Genomic DNA, 22116 nt, shown 5'->3' on the forward strand with positions numbered 1-22116 from the left:
CATGTTTCTTTAAATAGTGAATAATAATAAAAGAAATGCAATGCGTGACTGCATCAAGGTCAGGGGCACACTCTAAATAGATAATGACAGTCATAACCAATAAAAACAGACCAGATTTATGATTTATTATTGGATTTTGGCACTTTGGCCTGGTTTCACAGACTGAGCTTCACAGACTAAGCAGGACTAGGTCTTAGTTTAATAAGGACATTTAAGTAGCTTTTATAAACATGCCTTAGAAAAAACATTGGTGTGCATCTTGAGACAAAACAATGGCACTGACATATTTTAAGATAAGTCAGTGCAAGTTGCTTTCAGTTAAAACAGCTCAAACTTGCAGTTTAGTCTGGGACTACTGTATCTTAAGCATTGTCAGTGAAACTGGGCATTTGTCCTCTATCACACTTTTCACCGGTTAAAAAATAGGAGCTGAACTTAAATTTTTTATTTCAGATAATAATCTATTACTCTTTCATCTAAGGATTGGTTTTTAATATTTTAACATCTTGTGCAGCACTTGCATCCTCTTGGTTTGTATGTGGTTTGACCATAGACTGTATAAAACAGGGTTTAACTCAAGTGTTTGCTCTTGGGCTTGGTTTCAGCTCAATGCTTCCAGCTGAAAGCAGCAATGGCAACACCATATAAGGCCACTTGGCTCATACAGATGATGTCATCACCACAGTCCTGAGTGGAGAATCTCCTTTGCCCTGCACACAGTGTGAGAGATAGAAAGTGGAGGAGGTGTGGTGAAGAGGAAAGAGAAAGAAACGAAGATACATTCACAGAGAATGATATAAAGAAGTGAACTGAAGCTTGTTTGTAACCTGTTTACGTGCTGTTTCAGAGCTTCCAGAGCATGAAGAATTAGATGCTACTGGGTTAAACTGAAAAAAAAAAAAAACACACAGGAGAGAAAGAGGCAGAGAAAGAAACGAGTGGGGGAAAAGAGTGAAGTATTGTAACAGCTGGCAGGTACTGTGACAGTGAGGGAACTCTACTAGCAGGAGCTTTGCTTAGAGGAGTCTTCTTACCATGGGGAAGTCAGGTAAATGCACAATTCACTTCTAAATTCATGTCTCGCTTTAGCATCTGTGATGTTGTCAAATACATAGTTTCTTCAGTCTCTGTCACTGCCATCCTCTGCTCTTGAATGATGTTTTGTCAGCACAGGTTGAGTATATGCCAGGTTTATCATGCCAAGTGTGTGTGTGGGGATTGTTAGCTACTCAATCCTTGCTTTGTTTGAGCAATTGCATCATGTAGTTGGATTTATGCCTCTGCAATAGTGGCAAGCACAATTGTTTGGCAACATTTGTCCAGACTAAAAGTTGTTGCGAATAGAACATAGTTTTTGCCATCATTTAAAGCATTATCCGAACGTTCAGTCACTTTATTAAAACTACATTTATTTGACAAAAGTTCTAAAATATATTCTATAATTAATTTTGTTTGTTTAAAACAATTAAAGTTATTTAAAATATTTCAATTGATTAAATTGTTTGCAGTAAAGCAATACATTTTGAAATCAAAAATAGACTAAAATGAAACCATTTACCATTTTATTCTTATGGTGAAATATTACTTCTAGAACACTAAAATCGTACACATATAATCAGACTTTATTTTTGCAACTCAGAAAGACCAAAGACATGTGGATATAACTTGTCGATTTGTGTAAAATAATAGAGGATACGAGCATTAACAGGCTACAAAGTTAATCATAGTTTATTTTTCCTTCTATTTCAGAGGTGCCCAAACTTTTCACCCTGAAGGCCCAAAAATCAAACTTGATTTAGGGCTATGGGCTGAAAGTAAATGTTGCATTATATCCAATGTTATATTAAAATGTACATAAAAAATACATTTCAATGGAAAAATAAAACATAAAATTATCTTTTGTTAAAACAAAACTTTGTTAAAAAAATAAAAAAAAACCTGAAGATATCCTTCAGTGGCGTGTTTTTTCCTCCACTCTTTCGATATGGCATGGCGGGCCAAATCAAAGGACATCATGGGCCAACTTTGGCTCAAATCAAGTCACCTTTATTTATATAGCGCTTTTTACAAGACAGATTGTTTCAAAGCAGCTTTACAGTGATAACAGGAAAATAATGCAAAAAAGTTTGTTTCTGCCGTACAGCAGATCTAGAAGAAAATAGCGTCAAAGTCCAGCTTAAGTAAGTTCAGTGATGGTTAATTTTTGTTGTAAAAAAAGTTATTAATTTAGTTAATTTATATATAGCCGCTCTGAAGAAAACAGTGATGTCATCGTCCAGCTCAGTTCAGTTCTCATATAATGGTGTCAATGCAGGCAGATCAATAATATTGTTGAATATTAAATGTCCCCAACTAAGCAAGCCAAAAGCCAAAGGCGACAGTGGGCACTTACTTAATGGGAAGTAGTTTGTGCATCTCTGTTTCTATAGTCAAGTTAGTATTAGCTTTGAGTAATAAATAATTAAGGCTGTATCTGTTGAGTTTTAGCAAAGAATAAATAGTTGCCCTGCTTTCCATTTTCATTTCATTTTGCAGCCTCCAGGCTTTTTTGTGAGGAGGTGCTGAAGACTCATAATGATTACAGGAGGAAACATCAAGCCCCACCTTTAAAACTCAGCAGTAAACTGAGCCGTGATGCAGCAAGGTGAGGCCTTTTCTCCCATATGCTTGCTCTGCTCTTTGCTACTCATTTCTTGTCTTCTAAATCCAGACGTTTCTTTTCTTTTGACATTACTTTCATCTTCACTACAGTGTAATGCCCTTCAATTCAGCTGAATGCATTTCTTGCAGATATGCTGAGAGCCTTGCTAGCACCAGGATTCTGAAGCACAGTGCTGAGTCTAGTAGAGGAAACTGTGGAGAAAATTTAGCATGGGCATCTTATGATCAAACAGGTACAAATCCTTGTCTTCTGCCTCAAAGTGTCCATCTGACACATATTTACATAGATATAATAGCACAGACAGATTGTGCTCTCCTTTTCTCAACAGCTGGAACTCATTATGAACTGACTACCTCCCTGTTCGGTCTAAAGTTGATTACTAAGTGGGATGGAATGTCTGGCCAGTCTGGGGTGATTTGTAAAGTGTCATTAAACGTATAGTGGGTCATATGAAGTTTAGCTTCAAGTTGTTTCTTGGAATCACCAGTTTAATATTATAATTCAACAACCGCATTGCAAAAATGTTCAGAAACATTATGCAGAATAAGGCATGTTGGATGAATTTAACTTGAAATTCATCGTAACTGAATGTATGTATGTGTGCATGTGCCGACAGGTAAAGATGTGTCTGATCGCTGGTATAATGAAGTGAACCAGTACAACTTCAACCAGCCAGGATTCTCTTCTGCAACTGGTAAGAGTATTTACAGCACTGCTGCTCTTGGAGATCAATCTACCTGCAAAGTTTAGTTCTGATTTTTATCAAACACACCTAAACCAACAACTTAAGGTCTTTCTGTGCAGTCATAGAACTTTGCACTTTATTCACTCCCATTCCATGCATCCTGAGCAGCTGAAAACTGCCCAAAACCCCTCTAAAATAACCAGAAACTGCAAAAACTAAGACAAAAACCCCCAGCTTTGGTTGGTTTAAGATGTTCTTTTTAGTAGGGAAAGAATGTAAATGCCATTTATTGACCTCTTGGCTCAGTACACAGAAATACAAAATTGAAATCTAAATGGTTTGCAGTGTTGCATAAAAAAGTGTAGTGGATTGCATAGTCTTTATTAAAAATGTGAATATTAGCTTCCCATCAGGAATGGCGTTCCTTATCTGATGACGTGAGTTTGACAGCTTGGGCTGAACATCCTTAAACGCTAGAGAAAGGTGAAGAGGTGAACTAAAATCAGGCCCTGCCCTCTATTTTTTCTGATTCAATATTACATTTCCTCTCTGAAATAGGTCACAATACTGAAGTTGGGTCACAACTTCCAGTTCAGAAAGACTTTAACATTTCAAATGTATTATTAATTTATTAAAAACAGAAGCACTAGGGCATGACATCATATCCTGCTGCTCATATTTGTTGTAGTGTCCAAAGTAATTTAGCATTAAACTAAACTTTGCATGAATGTTGATTTCCATTAACAGGATTGTTGGTTTAGTGCAACCAAATACAATACAAACACATACAGTTGATAAGTTTGGCCCAGTCAGTGTAATACCACATTCTGGAATATTTTCCTTTTAATTTATTTTAAGTCCTCATATGTGACTCATCCTTTAGGAATGAAGCTTTACAAAGCCCTCCCAGGCACAGGAAATTCCCCATTAAAATTCAGATAGGAAAAGTCTCTTAATATTGCGATGTCTCGCTTGCAGATGTCATCAGCCTGTCATCAGCTTCAACCAGCAGGAAATAAGTAATATTACTCACCACCTCAAGAGGGCAGAACATATTCGAAAGGTTCCCAATTTTACAGCAGTTGATGCAAAATCCTCTAGGCCCAGTTGTTAAAAAGTAATCTGATCAGATTTCAGCTATCGGATTGGATCAAATCTAGAAAATGATGTGTAAAAAAGAAAAAAAAAGAAAAAAGGATTCTGAAATCAGATTAGATCACAAAATCCAATCTTGGTTTTGATCTAGATCAAATCATCAGTCTGTGTTGTCTTACTTTTTTAGTAAGATTGGGATACCTTTTGATACAAAAAAACCCTGGATTTCACAGACAAAAATGTATTAACTTTAAAACTGGTTAAAAAAAATACACACACATTTTTTTATTTTTATCTTGATTAGTTTACCTGTTAAAGTAATAAATTGAAAGTAGACATTAGGCTACCTATAGCCTTTCAGATTTTGGCGCTATAAAATAATCCCCCAAACTGCTGTAAATATCAAACAAAAATATTATTTTTAATTTAAAGTGTTTTTTTTCTAATTACTGTTTGTAAACTACGTTGGCACAATCATAAGAGATGAACCAGTCAAAAGTTCTTTGCAAGCGAAAGTTTCTCGGGAGAACGTTACATGAAACTTTCCATGACCATGTCACTAGTAATCTTTTTATCTGGATCAGGCTGATCCAATTCAATTTTGCTTTGAAAAACCAGCACAAAAGTAACATGGATTACCTGATCCTGGATAGCAAAACATGGGATTACAAATCCAGATAATTCTAAAACTTCTAAATTCTAAAACGTTTTGAACAACTGGGCCCTGAAGTGACTGTATAGATAGTGGATAACATCTGTGCTGACCAGTGTTGTGAAGTCTGCGGTTGTCCTGCAGAATTGGGATACTTTTCCACAGGTCGTTTTTGTAGTCCGCTGGTTCAAGCGACCCCCACCCAGAAAGATATTTTTACCAAGGGGACACAACCTCCCAGCCTGGAATGCGATTGGGCAAGTTTTGATTAGCAAATGGGTGGGTTTTGTTGTGCAGACCTGACAACCCTGGTGCTGACTCTAAATCTGTAAATATGTGGTTGGGAATCTAGGAACGGGTGATCCTGTAGCTCAGTTGGTTGAGTTTGGTGCTGTCAAATCCAAAACTGTTGGGTTGATTCGCAGGGAAAACAAAGTGATGAAATCACCAGTAATTAGCTTCAAATAAGCATCTGCCAAATGAATAAAACGTACTAGAGTCCCTCATTCCACTCAAATGTATCCACTCTGTCTCTAAAGGTATAAATATTTAACGGAACACTAACATAACCACCACATGGTTTATGTGAGTCAAACATGCATAAACACTTTGTGACAACCACACAGACATACTGATCCTTGCTACAAAACACAGCAATTGATGTAAGAATCATCTTTTTGTTCTAGGTCACTTCACTGCAGTAGTGTGGAAAAGCTCGAAGAAACTCGGTGTGGGTAAAGCTGTGGCCTCAGATGGTTCTACCTTCGTAGTGGCACGTTATTTCCCTGCCGGCAACATTACCAATCAGGGCCACTTCCAGGCCAATGTCCTGCCCCCTAAAAGCTGATCCAAATGTAGCTGGACATAATGAGAACAAAGGTAGGGAGGGGAAAAGAAAGAGGACAGGGAACAGCTGCAATTGGAGAGACTTTCACCTGGAGGATCAAACAGCAACTGCACAGCGCAGACTTTGGTTGCCTTAGATAACAGGTCTTACTTGAATAAAGAGCATAACTTTTCATTTTTAGGCTTTTATTAACTTGAATACGAAGAGGCTTATGTTAAACCTAAAGTGTTATAGCTAATGCTAGTTATACAGTTAATTCAAAATTATACTTTCATAGTGGTAAGGTCATTGTGGGCCACATACTTGGGTATGTGGATGTCAGCATAACAGTATTAGAAATGATTTTTATGAATCAAGTGAACGCATATCTAATCAGTTTTGGTAACATTCATCCCTTTATGGTCATTCTTCAGTATTTGTTTGATTATTCTTATGTGTTTGTATATTAATATGAATTAAAATGGAAAGTGTTCAAATAGTCAGATGTCAGTGCATGTTTACACAATTTGTACAATTTGCTCAATTACAATTTTATAATCAATTTAGTGCCATATGCACAATTTCTGCAAGACAAGATAAATGCATATACCCCAGGGGAAAGTTCTAAAAGAAAATATTCAGGTCAGATTCAAAACATCAGTTTTGAGGACATAAGCTTTTATTTCTACATTCCTCTGATCTACCATCTGCACCATTAAGGCAATATTAAAAGTGTGTATGTTCAAAATGTATGACTATACATTTGTCTATAAGGTGCATTTATGTGATTTGTAGATAATGTTGGGAAACGAACAGCTCTGGTTGTAACAGATTTATTTCAGCAGGAGGGTGCAGTATAGCAGCATTACTTGGGAAAGAAAACACGCAAGGGGCGGGGAAGATGTCTTTTCCTTTCTTACATGGTCAGCTCCTAAGAACAGACAGAAAAGGTGAAATATCAATAACAATCAAAGGGCGTGTTTGTGACCTATCGCTGTATTTAAAACGTGTAAACCGTATCACTGATTTAATAAAAGAGACTAAATTATGTCTTCACAGTTAAAAATGCCAAATGGAGGGTTCAGGATAGTTTAATTTAGGAACAATAATAGTTCATGGGAGGTCCAAAAGAAGCATAATACATGTAACAGGGACTCTTTTATAGTGCAGTTTAAACTTGGATTTTGAATTTGGATTTTGGTTTAAATTTTGAACTTGGAGGAAATCTAGTGTAAAAGTATGTATAACACTAGATGTACAAATGCTGAATGTTTAATACAAAAACAATCTCTCACCATAATGGCATTGACAATGTCATTCTTGTTGTGGCGCAGTGCGCGGACTGCTTTAGCTCGAGATACATTGGCCTGTGCCATCACCAGCTCGATATCTCTCTGCTCCAGCCCACCTTCATCCAGCTTACAAACAGAAAGAGAATGTTGTTCACCTTAATTCATTCAAGCATATAGGTTCACCCAAAAAAATTATTCTGTCATTATTTACTTCTGGTATTATTTCATCCATAGAGGAGAGAAACTCAAAGTTTTGAAATGAATGAAGGTGAGTAAATAATGGCAAAATGTTCATTTTTGGCTGATCTTTTCCTTTCGTGGAGGAAATGAAGAATTCATACCTCCTCTTCTTCCTCACTCTCTTCTTTTATGGTCAGGCTTGGAGTGATGTCTGATGGCAGAGGTGAGGGGTCAAGAGGAACCTTAAATTTCTCTGCCGCTGCCTTGTGTACCTGCTGTGAGAGGTCCTCGATCTTACAAAAAAGAAGAAGAGACAGACCGGAAGCCCAGATTAATGAACACAGATCAAGATATAAATATTTAAACATTACTTTTGCAAGGAATTCTGTAGGAATTTGTTGCCAGCTTTTTATTGCATTGTTTTTTTTTTTTTATTGGAAAAGACCAACCTTGGCCTCTCCAAAGACTATGTAAATATCTGAGGCAGGGCTTTTGAACACATCTGGACGTGTAATAACAAAGAGAATGTTCTTGGACTTCCGAATGGTGATGCGTGTCACTCCGTGAATCTGTTTCAGCCCAAGCTTTGACATCGCCTTATGATAACAACCACATGGAGAAAAAGAGAGTATGTCAGAGATTTTGTGCACCATACAGTGAATCTTAAAGTTGCATGAAATGTGCTTGTAGATGTGCAGTCCCACCTTTCGTGCTTTTTTCTCACTTCGACTCTGCTTAGCTCTGCTGACAGACTCATCAGCAAGAGAGTGTGATAACTGTAAGAGAAAAGATGAAAATATGAAGTATAAAGAGAGCATGGTAGGTCCTAACATTGTTCATACAGTACACTTAACTAGATAGAAACACTGAATAAAATGCTGCAGAATTTTACTTTGCAATGACACATACAAGTACATCTTTGCTGTGCCTCCGGCTTATGCTCTGTGCTGCACTCAAAAGTGATCTTTGCTGCTAGTTAAATTTAATTCAAACGAGCTAGTGAAACTGCTGAGTGTAAATGCTGAAATTAAGACTTATTTTATAAGTTTTGAAAACAAAAAAGTAATTTTTATAAAGGGACTTACAAAAAAAAATGTTTTGTTTGACTTTTACCATAGTGGTGAAGAGTGGAGCTACTGCTTCGGTTGAGAACAAGTAGATAAAGTATGCAATGCATGTTGCTTTACTCAATAAGCAAATTCCAGTACAATCATTTTTCGTTACGTTACATATGGTTAAAACGAAGTAACATTTAGTATGCTAACGTGCTTCTCCTATGTTAGCTAATTGTTGACTAAGATACTCAGCTGGGATAGCTTGATGTGTAATTTTATGGATTTAAGTTAAGCCAATTTTTTTTTTTTGGGAGTGTGGGTTACATCTGTACTGCAGTTTAAGATGGTGGGTCATCAATCTACAGTTCACCTGTGGATTTGAGGGTCGTTGCAATGTCCCACTGGGTTCCTCAAGCTCAGGCACTGAACCATCACTGTCTGTTTCATTACCTGAACCTACTAAAAGACAGAAAAAGTTAAACACTAAAACTGCTTTGCTTTACTAGAAGCCATAAAGAAGATACTTGAGAAAGATGCTAATGCCTTATTGCTAAAACAGATGCTAATGCCTTATGGCTAAAACAGATGATGCACATACTGTTGTTTTTGAAGGGGAGATCCACGTCCTCTTTTGATCTGTAGCTATTTGGGTATATAACTTGCTCTATACTCTGTCGCTCAGCTTGGTTTTGCCGAGTTTTTACCAAGGAGTCTGGTCTTGGACTGATGCAGGTTAGGGTCTCTCTTTCATCTGACTGATTCAGTGTTCTTTGGGCAGGGGTACTGTCATTCTGTCCAATGGATGTTGTGGGTTTGCACTGTTCTGTTTGGTGTCCCATACATACTAAAGACAAACACATGACATGTATATAGTTAAATACTAGGAATTCCTAGGATGAAAAAAAACCCTAAAGAAACAAGAAAAAGTTTACCTGAAGGGTTCTCACGTCTGCATGGTTTTGCTGTCATGACTGTTCTCTGACTTTCATGATGGCAAGCGTCTTGAATAAGAAGCAAAGTCTGTGTTTGTTCCACAGATTCCCATGCTGCTAATTCCATATTGCATATTCCAGTGGTTGGAAGGGGACTTTCAGAGTCAGGCTGGCTGGGTTTGTTATCTGGAGCTGGTTGAATATGTGAGAAGATGGCAGATGTTTGGGAAATGTTATGGACAGGCTGTGACTCCTGAATGGGGGTAGAGAGATCCTCCTCCTGGATAACTGTGTATGAACATGTGGGAGAGACCCTGTCTTGTTCTGAGCTGTCCACCCTGAGGGATGAACTGCCCCCTACGTGATTGTCATTGATGTCTCTTGTGCTTTCTGTCAAACTTGCACTGCTCAAAGAACTGTCTGAAAGTTCTTTCTGCCCATCTGGCCTTGTAAGGTCTGTCGTCTGAGTTGCAACCACTGGCTCTGTATGAACAGACTCATTTGGATCAATACAGCTAGGGTCAGGAGAGTGAAAAATGGACTGTTCTGGTGTTTGAACAGGTTCAGTGTTCTCTGCTTTAGAGACATCCTCTTTATGCTGAGTTTCACCAAATTCCTCTCTCATTGAATATATATCAAAGCTTGCCGCTTGATTACCTGTAGTCTCCATTTCCTTTCCTTGGCACTGGATCTTTGTATTATCCATTGAGGCTAAAACGGCAATGCTGCTTTTAAGGGGATCAATTACCTTTGGTTTTGTGGCATGACCTGAATTAGCATTATGTGCTGTTTTTAGTGTTGCCTCATCACTCTCAGCTTGAAAAAGTCCTGATTTATCTGAATCACCGTCACTCTTTTTGTTCTGTTCCAGAAAAGAAACAGTCTCTGTAAAATATTGTGCCTCTCTCTTTTGACATGTTTTTGTTCCTTTTTCTGCCCTCTCAAGTGAGTCAACTTTCTCACTCTCCTGATCCTGAGGGCCAGTTGTAGTCTCTTGTTCAAGAAGTTGTCTGTCAGTGCGTTTAGGTTCATCTTTTACAGTTTCATTTTTGATGTTTGCTCTCAATTGAAATACTTTCTCAACCATAACCTCAATTGAAGCCCCATCATTGGAATTTGCTGTTCCTTTATGTGAGACAGAACTTTGTTGGAGAACTGTTGCTTCTGAGGAGTCAACAGGCTTTATATCAGTTGGTTTCTTTCTGAATGTGAAGGTGCCAAACGATCCCCCTTGCAAGTTGAATGCAAGCTTGTTTTGCGAGACAGAGTCAGTGTTTGTTTGGGTAATTTGTTGAGAATTTGAATGACCCTGGTTTGAAACTAGGCCAAGATTATCTGATTGGTTGGAAAGGTGTGTTTTTGAAGAAGATCCACAGAGATCAGTGTGTTCATGGAAAATGGTTGATGATAATGTGACATTATCAGGTTCTTGACAATATTCCAGATCCTGAGGCTGTTCAGAAGTTATTTCAGCACGTTCCCTCCTTATTGTGTCTGAAGATAAATCCTCTGGAATGTTGAAGTCTGTATTTGGAGTTTGATCTTTCACATCTTTCCCATCATCTGAAAGCATATTCAATGCAAGTTCTGATGGACCACTCAAAATTAGGGGTATGCAAGTTTTTTCTGGATCATTCCACGATGACACCAGACCCTTATCAGAACTGCAATGTATGAGCGGATTGCTCTCTGGATTTTGAAGGTTATTTGCATCATCCTCACCCCCTCCTGCCTCTGAAAGATCTTGAATCGACCTCCAGCTGGCAATGTTTGACTCAACCACACCAACATCAATGTCTGTCATCTTCTCTTGGAGGTCACAATATTGGTTGTTGTCCTCATCGTCACCCATGATGTCTTCTCCAGCAGCAATGTTATGAGCCACAGACAAACCCTTACTGTGCACTGATCTAGCCATCTCACACATGAGCAGATTTTCAGCCTCAAAGTCACAGCATTCACCTAAAGACAAGGGATCCCTTGATGTCCAACTCTCAGAGGAAAGTTCCCTTTCTGTAATGCTGCTCTCAAAGTTCTCTTTCTTTGGTGAAATTACAAGTCTGCTGTATGTGGAGCAGGACATATTTTGAGAGCTATGGTTTACATTATCATTGCTAGGTTGATTCTCTGTCAGATTATCTTGATTCATGGAACCTTCAAATGGTAAAACATCAGCTGAAGTTAAGTTATCTGGTACCTCACACAGTTCAGGATAGGCACAAACTGGAATGTTTGTGGGGCTGCATTCATCCAGGTATGTTAATTGGGGGACTCCCTTATTTAGGTCATTGGTAGCAGTTTCAGCTAGCTGCAATGATGTGTCCATCAACTCCAAGCTATTTCCATTTTTATGATCCAGTTCCTGGCTATCACCTACGTTAGTCTCGTAGCACATGTCAGCAGCTGCAGCACTTGCCCCACAGGAGTCATTTGTACTATAATTTTGCTTTACTTTGTCTTGATCAACAGATGATGTTGGATTATCTGATGTTACCATGACTGTTGAGGGATCTGTACTCAGTTTGCCTTGCTCATCCATTGTTTTGATCTGTACAGTCAATCCTTTTGAAAGCTCACCCTTCAACAACTTTTTTTCTGAAATTTGTTGTGCAACACTTTCATCATGAACATTGCAGTCTGGCAGATTCTCTTGCAATTGTACATGTAGAAGCTCAGATGATTCGGAGGATATCTCCATTTCGCTCTCACTGCCAGTGGATTCAGGTTTTGCATGGCTTACTGACTGCACAGGTTCATCTGGCCCAGGGAACTGTTGGGAGAGTTCAGCATGCTTCTCTGTGCAGTACAGATGGTCATCTTCATCCCCGTTATAAGATGTGGAATCAATTGACTCCTCAGTGTCATCTGGATAAGCAAAGGACTCATCTACACCCTCATTTATTGAGTTCTCTGAAAGGGAATTTAGAAAAGATGCAGAGGTGTCATCTTCATTTGGGTCTTCCACTCTTTCACCCCTTAAAGCTGCCTCTTTCTGCTCAGCATCATTGACATTATTCACATCTTCATTGTCACACTCATCTTCATCATCCTCATCATCATACTCATCTACATCGGCTTCCTCCTCTCCAGCAGCATATGCATCCACATTTCCCTGCTCATCATCTGTGGGGAACAGGGTTATATCCATGGAATCTGCCTGGAATATCAGGCTTCCATGGAAAGGCAACATAGAAGCAGGAATCATTGCATCACTCTCGGGCCCATCCTCCCTAGAGTAGCCATGGAACAGAGGGGCAGAGGATCCTATCTCAAGATATACGCTATTACTGTCTACGTCTACAGTCTCTGGAGAATGGGTGACAGGGGTTTTGTTTTCTTCATCAAGTGCAGAGGTTGCATTATCCTCTGGTGTTAGATGGGGATCCAGGCTCATAGATGGCTCTGAGAAACAGGCATTGAAATTCATTTCAAGACTGTAATGTGGATCATTAAAGCCTTGAGTTCCATCAGGGGCTCTCTGGAAATCTCTAGGTCTCAGAGAGCCCTCGGGTATCCCTGTGTCCTGTTGGTAGTCTGTGTTTCTCTTGCTGCTGCTGCTGCTCTCTTGTATAGAAACATGTTCTGTCACCCAATGAGGTCTACATGTGTCTCTTGTTAGTATATCCACCTCACAGGCCACATCTTCCAGCAACTCTGGCATATCAGGTTTATCCAGGCATACATCCCTCTCGTTACCAGTTCGCTCATCTCCAAGCTCATCGCCTATCTCTGAGAGGGACCCAACGTAGCAAGCAGGAGCTTCTTGCAACTCTGTCTCAGCTGTTAAGTTTGGGGAGCAGGAGTGGGAGGTGCTGGAGGTGTATGAGGTCCAGCTGCCTCCCTCAGCAGTCATGTAGGAGCCAGAGGGAGAGGTAGGAGGGGAGCACAGATCAGACTCATCAGTTGGAGAGCCCGGACTTTGGCTTGGGCTCCCTGGGCGCCATTGTTGCTTGAGATGTGAGCAGTAAGCCATCTTAATGGGGGTGGAAGGGGCTGTATAGTAGCGATCAGGATCCAGTCCTGGAAGGACACCAATACGTTGTGGGTCAACAACATAGGGAGGCTCGGAAAATGACAAGGAAGGCACTTCACCCTGAGATAAAGACAATGGCTCTCCCTCATTGTCTGGGAAAAGAGTACTGCTGTCTGTCAATTCGGCATCTCTCACTTTGGACTCTAGGACTTGACATTCAAGTGTCTGACCTATGGTTTTCTCCTGTTCTGGGACTGAAGTAAAACTCTTACCCTGATCTACAATAGAACTCACCTGACCAGTGTCTAGTTTTGCTTTTTCATCCAGTCCGATATGACCTTTCTTGGAGGGTTCTGAGGGCTGGTGTCCTGAACTAGACATTTCTTGACCTATCTGTTTTCCTAGCAGCATTCCACTCTGTGTCTCCATGTTTCTAAGCAAAGCCTCTTGCCCCATTACCACCCTTGAGTCCATGGTCTCTGGCTCTTGAAAGTCACTTTCTATTTCTGATCCAGTTAGGACTTTGATCCGTTCCATTTTCATAGGACCTCGTCTACAGCCTCCTCTCCCAAACCGCCCCATTGGTCGGCCGAAAGTTCCAGAATGCCCTTCTAATTCAAAACTTGCACCCTCAGGCTGTGGGCGAGGAGAAGTGGTTGGTTTGGCCATTACCAGACGGGGTCCAAAAGGAGTACATAGTGGGGAGAGTTTTGGAGGGCTGCTGGGAGAAGGACTGGAGGCACTGTCTGTTGGAGTTGAGGCTGAAGAGCTGGATGTTTGACCAGAGAGATCTAAGATTGGATGAAAAATAATTACTACATTTAGCTGCATATATGAAAATATGCATAGATTTATTGAATTTGACATTTCTGCATGGATTTTTTTGGGGATAAAATCTTTATTTGACAATGCCTAATAAAATCACTTTAAAGAAATCAATTGGATGTGTCCAGTTTGATCCATCTATGTTGCCCCAAACATGAATCCTCTCTTAGTAGTCCCAGTTAAATGTCACTGTATGAAATATTCAATACAGTATTGCAAAATATCATCTTACCTGCAGCTATATTCAATATAGTATTGCAAAAGATCATCTGAACTGCAGCTATAAAGTGTTTAAGTGGACTGTATGAAATAAATCCAGAAAAACAAATTAATTCCAGTTTTCTAAGGTATGACAACTATAGCAGCTCTATCCAAAAGTACTGTAATATAGGGTGGGATAACAGTACAGGCCAAAAATACTTAAGTTGTAATGGATATCCATTCGGCAGTGCTCGAAGTGGGCTGGTACACATTAGTACGCAGTACCAGCACATCTGTATTTTAACCTGTAGCGTTCTCTCGCTTTTTCTTGCGTACCAGAACTTCTCACATGTTGCCGGTACTCTGGCAAGCCACACCAAAATATTGAATCAGGCTATTAATGAATTGTATACATTGTGCGTTCTGAGCTTTTATAAGTTTATAACTAAACGGATCAATTATCTGCGCAATATGGCGGTCACTGTGACTAAAGCCCAATGGTTTAATTTTGCAAGCAAATCACTGTAGGCACGTTCACCAGCGCGCTCCAAAAGTGTGATAAGATTTGCACAAGCATTCCTATCGCAACACTGATAATAAATGTGCAACCTATTCCAATTCTATTGAGAATGTAAAACGCTACAGAGAAAGTTGAACATGATCTAAAAAATAGCCACTAAAAAGACTTAACGAAAACATTATCCTGCACCAACTTAAATTAAAAAGCTTTTTAAACTACTCATGACCTACTTTACTAGAATTGATCACATTCTATTGTATTTATTGTGGTAAATTTTGACTAACTTCTAGAATTCAAGCTATAATAGCTAGATAATCTGTTAGGGAAATAGATTTTTCACTAAAGATATACAACTGGTATGTCATAGCTATAGTTTCTAACTGTGTAGGTTGCTATTTTTCATAAACATCCCATAGATAAACAAAGAAAAAAGGTTAACATTGCCCTAAGCATGGTAAGGAGCCATCAATGGCCTTACCTGCATTATATTCTTATTGTAACAAATGCTATATTTAAACAATTACAAGAACTATATTACTTTATCATAAGGCCAAGTACAAATTAGAATCAAGAGCTTTAAAAGTATGGACCTTCTTGAATTAGACTAAACAATTGGTATTCCCCATGTGTAAAATGTTTTCTGCTAATGACAGATATTAGGAAAAACCTGGCTTTCAGATATTCCAAGAGATGACAGGAAATGAACATGTTCAGTATAAGAAAAATGTAAGTAAAGATAGTTTGTCTTCCCATAGCACTTTGTAAACAAATGACTGGTTCACCCCTTTGATGAGTAACAACACTTTATTTTTCCACTTCAAGCACTGCCATTTCGTATCAGTGTTTCTACATAAGCTTTTCCACTAAGATGGATTAAACTTAAAGATATCATGAACTGTCTGTAATATAAACTATTTTACTTCTATTCAGGACAGTGAGGGTTTCTGGTGGGGGTGTGAAGAGGCCTGAATTGTCAGCTCCGTGGGGAGCATTTTAATGTCCGTGGAGTAATTGGACGTCTTTGGGAAACAAGGCTCTTTTTTGCCTGCATGGTAAACTCAGATTGACAGCATGGATTTTAAAAAGAGCAAAATAAGCAGGGTCAGCACAAATCTCTTTTTCCTCTCTAGATTTCTAACATCGCTGTGATCCACACACAATGTATACATGAAGGATGGAAAAGTTAAAAAAGACAATTAGAATAGGAAACCCTGCTGAAAAATCCAGCATAAACCAGCATGAATTCCATGTTGGTCCAGGCTGGTTTATACTGACATATAGTTTATACTGGAGCTGACAGTGACGGTCTAACTGGTGGACCAGCATAATCATACTGTTCTCAAGTAAAACTCAGTTTGTGTAGTTGGTTCACCAGCACTTTCGCTTCTCATGATGGGGACCAGCAACCAGCAACCCATACTAGTCCCAACATGCAAAACATACCGTATGCTGGTGACCAGCAATGCTGGATTTTTTTAAGTGTTAAGTGTTGAGTACATGCACTAAGATAATTAATTGAGGATAATTGTTTAAAAATATCTTTATACTTTGTAAAAGAGCATGGGAATGTCAGCTTTCATAGCTGCAAAAGGCTGTGATAGTCATGTTGCTCATTACACTCAACCAATGCATGACATTCAGTGCATTTTATTTGTATGCGTTGCATTTTTCTTACATGATTAGCACAGAGTAGTTCCTGTCTTCACCCACTGCACTTATTATCTGACAGGTTTGTCGGTAAGAAAATGGAGCCGCTATTATCTTATTATTATTTCCTCCTCCTCACTTTAATCTCCTAAATTCTCCCAGCATTACAATAACCTTACAACAGAATGCGGATTATTACCAAAACCTTTCCTTTCTCATTTGGCCATTGTCTTTTTTGCCCTTCTCATGAAGCGTCTCACTCTCTTCAATCCTCTCTCTCTCTGATTTTCCTCTCTGTATCACCATCTTACTTACCCTCCCACTCGTCTCTCCTTCTGTGTCCTAAAAACATCACCACAGGCCAGATCCATCTTATTGGGCCATAATAATGTATATCATTTTGTATACACATCACCTAAACCATTTGAGCTAAATCGCACATTTATGTGCATACTTGACAGTATGTTGTGTGAGACTATAGGCTAATTGTTCTGCTTAGTCACGATTCAAAAAGATAACGTCATGCCTTCTCTTTTCTGCACAAGGCAGCACTGTTTTGGAGCTGTATGCAAAGCGGTCATTGTGTGTGTGTGTGTGTTCACAAGTGAGAAGGGCCTTTGTTGCCTCAAAGTCATTTGCAGAGCAAAATCACTTATGGGCAGTGCTTAATTTGTAAAAGAATAATTTCCGGATACAAAACAATTTAAGGGTGCTGTGACCGACACTGACCATACAATGACACCACTAAAAGGTGATGGCACAACTACAGTAAAATAAGATCATTCACAAGTTTCTGCACGGCCCCTACACCCTAGTGTATTATTCTGTCACGTATTTTGTTTACATTGAGACCAAATATCATTCAGTTGATCAGTGATATTCTTTCACCGACAACGTTGTTGCATCTTTCATTACAACGATTTCTGCTTGGGTATTCCGCTATCCTGATTGGTATTAGTTGTAAGGGTGCATTTCGTCTTATCTGGATCAGCTTTACTAGCGGATATGAAAAAAGAAATATGCTTGAATGTCTTTTTGACATTTTGCCGATATTAACATTTCCTCTTAAAATATTTTTGTCAGGTATATACACTCTCCAAACTTTCTGCTGCTCACTGCGCACAAAATAATCAGTAAGCACAAACCAATGAGTGATTTTGAACTTGATTGGTCCAAGCTGATTGGTCAAAAATATATGTTGAGAGCCAATAGCAAAACATAACCTCCAATACATCTGCAAAAAACTTGCGCTCGCTCTGTCTCACACGTGTGCGCGCACTGTCATAATGTAATGCACTTGCTAATGCCGGATCGTTTAAAAACAATACCGGAATGCAAAAATATGACATTTTCTGAAACAGGATCCGACTCAAATTAAGCTTTTTTTTTTTGTTTGTTTGTGTGTATGTGTTTCCAGAGCAAGTTTTGCACACTTTGTCCTACTCCAAGTTACACCTGCTCGAGGCCCTCCTCAAATGAAACAACAGATGGAGTTATGTTTCTGTATGTGTGTCTGACCTCTTTCTTGAGTGCCCTTCACTCAAACCCCTGCTGTATGCCAGGTAGATGAGCAGGTGGTGCTAAAGTTGACCTCTTTGGATCCAAAATCTGTGATTTTACTGGTATACATGAACTGGAACCATGGAAGGGAGTAAACATCATCATCTCTTACATTGTACATAATACTGCACGTCGGGTGAGTAATATCTGATGCAAAAGGGGCATTCTATAAAATATTTCCTTTTCCATTGCTTTCAACATACCTCAAACGTTAAATTCTATTCACTGACAATTATTATGCTGAAGAATGAGATGCATTTAGATTTAAAACAAAATGGTAAAGAGGCTTTATTAAGCAGTGGCTGACTGAACAATGCATTGTCCTTAGAGACAAGTGAATCTAAATTATGAAACATCCATGTTATCTTAACAATAGATCCCCCAATGGCAGATCTCTTGTGTCGGGTGCAATATGCTACTTGTCAACAACTAAGGCTTTGATAATATTTTCATAGCTAAAAACATTGAAGTTTCAAAGTGGTTATATGTATGGAACTGGCCTTGTTAACACACATTAACCCCAATTGTCTGAAGATCTAATGTCTGACCTATCTGGTTCCTTGGTATGTGTGTGATGTAATTGAGAGGGACTGAATAGAAGCAGGCCAAGCAAACCCGATCAACATCCACTTAGCTTATCTAGCTCTTACACAGTGCCAACACATTATTCAATTAAAAGAACATGTCTGGTACTTTCACAGTGCCTTCAAATATTATTTGTGAATAAAAAGATAAATCAGAAATGGAAAGCACTTGCTTTTGTAACAAAAGTGTGTGTATTATAGCTGATGCACCGAATCTTTTTTTGAGCACAAAAAAGTAAATTTTAAATGCTGACAATAGAAATTACACACAGAACAGCATCAAAATGCTATTGAATACCACACCCTTATCACCACTAAACAACCATCCCACCACTAAACATCCCATCGTGCCTCATACTGTTTTGTGATGCCCAGTTCAACACATATCTGATTCAGAGACAGAGTTGACTGAGACAACTACAGATTTTACGAGCCCGCTGTCCCAGGTCTCCTTCTTATTAGTTCAGTCATCTAAAGATAGTGCCGACAAACTGTCACACATGAGGGTTCTCTTTTTTAGGGCAATCTTTCCACTCATTCAAACACACGCCCGTCTGTATGCTTACTGGAAAATTCCATGCCTTTTTGTAGATTGTACTTTCTTTGCTAATTAATCAATGTTGAAGGTGATGATAAGTATTTCTTTAAGCATACTAACTTCGGTACATTCACTGCACCAAGACATTTAACTTTACTGATTGGTGATAAATCGAGGACCATGTGCCCAAAATGTCACCACCTACCATTATCACAAAATAGAATGACAAATACCATTTATGTTGAAGCTCGGTTAAATGTAGTTCAAATATACACACACATTCAGGAAAGTCAACTGTCTTCTCTGACGATGTTATTTATTATTTTTCGTACATAACATATGGGTGTCATTCCCTCGACAAATAGACAAACAAATAGCACCAATATCTTATCTCAAAGTAACGTTACATCAGATCAGTGTTATTCCATGCAGGCATGTTATGGACACCTATGCACTTGTCCTAAACAGCCTTGATTCCAACTAATGTTGGGGTCCTGAGAGTGATGCTGTGTCATGCTCTTGTAATTACAGGCAGGAAGGAGGAGTGTGTGTGTGTGTGTGTGTGTACTACAACCACTTAACGCACACAATGCTCTTTTCGGACAATGCTGGATGATGTTTCTAGGTGTGGCTCACTATTCTATCAGATAAATATATTAGACGCATGCTTTCAGCTGAGCATCCTTCGTGTATGTCCTTCTCTGTCCCTCATGTAGCATGCAGTGGGGTGTACATTTGCTTACCTGGTCCTGGCAGCTCTAATTGTGGGTCTCCAGAGTCCAGAAGGCCCTGCGTGGGGCCGCTTCGATGCGCAGTCTCACCGGGCATATCCGTGTAGCACAGCCTCTGACGCACTGCCTAAAAAACAGGAGCCAGCAAACTGAGGACAGAGAAAACGAGTATAGGATGTTGCCTCCTCAGTGCAAAGATACAGATCCGTGTTCACTGCGTGTGCATTTATGTCAGTGTGCATGTGAGAAAGAGAGAGAGGGACTGCAGAGACACGCCGGTAACAGCATGGGAAATCTGAGCGTGAGCTGCAGTATTCTCTCTGATTACGAGAGCGCCCGCCCCATTCGGACTCTCTGTCGCTCTTCATTACCCCTCCCTTCCTCACTGCTGTGCTGCCTCATAACCTCGCTCTCCCCCTCCCTCTCTCTCTCTTTCCTCATTCTCTCCCTTCAGCAAGTGGGTCTTGGACAATGATGTCAGCAGATTTCTGTATCTCTTGGAGGCTGCATGGGGGTTAGTAATACAAAGCACAGCAGGCAAACAGATATACTGTGCGCTGAAAATAAAATGCATCTAACCACGCTAGAAAAAAACAACAACATTTAAACCAGCATAAGCTAGTTGGTTTTAGCTGGTTTAAGCTGGTCCTTCAGCCTGGCTAAGATGATGTTTGGCTGATTTAAAAAACAAAAAACAAAAAAAAACTCTAAAGCCATCAAAACAGACCTGTTGGGAGACCGTTAAAACCCCCATGAAATCAAAACTGAACATTTTTTAGGAATTGGAATAATGCAGTGTTTATAGCAAAATGATTCATCCATGCACATCATTTTTTTTATTAGTGCGCCCTCGTAATTTTTCATCCAAAAATATTAATGTCCCCACCACTTCGCAACATCACTTCTCCGATGATGTGTGAACCAACATGAGGGCGGGATAGTAATCCCTCCCCTCCAGTAACCTGTCACTCACATGAGATACAGCAATAGCAAACCACAACCATCCAATCAATTCCTGATGAACAAAATCAAGTCCCACCCTACATTTTTTTTTCACTTAGATATACGTCACAGTGGGGAAGAAAAGACAAAAGAGAAGATTGCAATTACCATTTCATGGTAACTTTAAAGTCAGCATGAAAAGGAAGTTACAATAGTCTTTTCTTCCCTATTGTGACATTTATCCGAGTGAAATAGCTTCTCAAAAAAATAAAAATGACTTCAGAGAAGTCATTGCAAGAGGGAGTGAATGCCTTGAATTTTAAAAAAAGTGTGTGTGTGGAATCATTTATAATAACGCGATTTCATGGTGACTTTTTCCAGCAAGAAGCAGTTACATTATAGCAATACTGCAGAGAAACAATAAAATCTCATTCTCCACTTCCCTCTCTCTTTTAGGAGTGTACGACATGCAACTCGCTCCCTGGCATTAGTTTTAGTTTTAGAGTTTGAAAAACGTTTGTCCGATACAGACACGTATGTCTGTTTTGAGTTTGACAGGTTGTTAGAGTGAGATACTGCAACTACAATATATTGTGTTCAATCGATGATGTGTTATATTGATAATTATATTGAATATAATAGTTATATTGAAAACAGTTTGAGTATCTTAAAATGTCAAAAGTAAGATGCAGTAGAAATACGCTTTTTGTGTTTTAAATCAACAAGAGATAAAACCCACATCTTAAATCAATGAAACTGAGCTTCATGGAAGTGAGAGTGAGGGATACTGCAGTAAATTTAGCTACAGAGTACAGAGCTATGTTTCCACGGCAACTGTGGGGGAGAACTCATGGATGCTTTAGAAAGGGAATCCAATATTCAGCAGGTTTCGGCATTGACAAGACTTGGGGACTTTCCTGAGTTTTTTCTTCTCTTTATGCATCTCACTTTCTTTTTCAAACATCCAGACCTTTTGCTGGAATTTTAGGGAACTGAATAGTTTTCTTTATTACCGGAACAGTCAGACAATGATGATTCACTTCTCTCAATACAATTATGCATATTAAAAGTGAAAGTGAAGGAGAAAAACAGATACATAAAAATGGCTCTCTAACTTGAATAAATCCAGTGAAAAAGGGTCACAGGTTTTCTTAGTAAAATTATGGACCAGTTTACACAGAAATGCACTTTTAAAACCATTAATAGGGAGTTGATT

At 39.1% G+C, this 22116-nt stretch overlaps 3 protein-coding genes across 3 annotated transcripts; 1 reads left to right on the top strand and 2 right to left on the bottom strand.

Moving 5' to 3' along the window:
- The first annotated feature begins 896 nt into the window (after positions 1–896).
- On the top strand, positions 897–6423 carry glipr2l (GLI pathogenesis-related 2, like). The gene is made up of 5 exons (XM_056249468.1): positions 897–1048; positions 2536–2644; positions 2791–2894; positions 3279–3356; positions 5781–6423. Exons 1-5 carry the CDS (start codon positions 1036–1038, stop codon positions 5939–5941), a joined length of 465 nt encoding a protein of 154 aa, XP_056105443.1. The 5' UTR covers positions 897–1035; the 3' UTR covers positions 5942–6423.
- Positions 6424–6737: 314 nt separating this feature from the next.
- On the bottom strand, positions 6738–11860 carry nacad (NAC alpha domain containing). The gene is made up of 8 exons (XM_056249469.1): positions 9380–11860; positions 9046–9291; positions 8818–8906; positions 8097–8168; positions 7842–7988; positions 7554–7685; positions 7216–7338; positions 6738–6851 (listed from the first exon to the last, which is right to left on the bottom strand). The coding sequence occupies exons 1-8, from the start codon at positions 11772–11774 to the stop codon at positions 6837–6839; spliced, it is 3219 nt and encodes a 1072-aa protein (XP_056105444.1). The 5' UTR covers positions 11775–11860; the 3' UTR covers positions 6738–6836.
- LOC130084198 (uncharacterized) lies at positions 11776–20373 on the bottom strand. Its single transcript, XM_056249429.1, has 3 exons — positions 19971–20373; positions 11832–14143; positions 11776–11790 (listed from the first exon to the last, which is right to left on the bottom strand). Exons 1-3 carry the CDS (start codon positions 20053–20055, stop codon positions 11776–11778), a joined length of 2412 nt encoding a protein of 803 aa, XP_056105404.1. The 5' UTR covers positions 20056–20373.
- Between the last annotated feature and the right edge of the window lie 1743 nt (positions 20374–22116).

The sequence above is a fragment of the Rhinichthys klamathensis genome, unplaced genomic scaffold (assembly GCF_029890125.1).
Source record: "Rhinichthys klamathensis goyatoka isolate OS25496 unplaced genomic scaffold, OSU_Roscu_1.1 h1tg000060l_1, whole genome shotgun sequence".
Classification (NCBI taxonomy): Eukaryota; Metazoa; Chordata; class Actinopteri; order Cypriniformes; family Leuciscidae; genus Rhinichthys; species Rhinichthys klamathensis.

Excerpts from the sequence above, each read along its gene's own strand:
- glipr2l (XM_056249468.1), top strand. Across the intron at positions 2,645-2,790 it reads CTGAGCCGTGATGCAGCAAG|ATATGCTGAGAGCCTTGCTA; the intron begins GTGAGGCCTTTT and ends CATTTCTTGCAG. Across the intron at positions 2,895-3,278 it reads GGCATCTTATGATCAAACAG|GTAAAGATGTGTCTGATCGC; the intron begins GTACAAATCCTT and ends ATGTGCCGACAG.
- nacad (XM_056249469.1), bottom strand. The coding sequence starts at position 11,774 with ATGTGCTACGAGACTAACGTAGGTGATAGCCAGGAACTGGATCATAAA. Across the intron at positions 9,292-9,379 it reads CAGACGTGAGAACCCTTCAG|TATGTATGGGACACCAAACA; the intron begins GTAAACTTTTTC and ends GTTTGTCTTTAG. Across the intron at positions 7,339-7,553 it reads AGAGTGAGGAAGAAGAGGAG|CTGGATGAAGGTGGGCTGGA; the intron begins GTATGAATTCTT and ends TCTGTTTGTAAG.
- LOC130084198 (XM_056249429.1), bottom strand. The coding sequence starts at position 20,055 with ATGCCCGGTGAGACTGCGCATCGAAGCGGCCCCACGCAGGGCCTTCTG. Across the intron at positions 14,144-19,970 it reads ATTAGAGCTGCCAGGACCAG|ATCTCTCTGGTCAAACATCC; the intron begins GTAAGCAAATGT and ends ATCCAATCTTAG.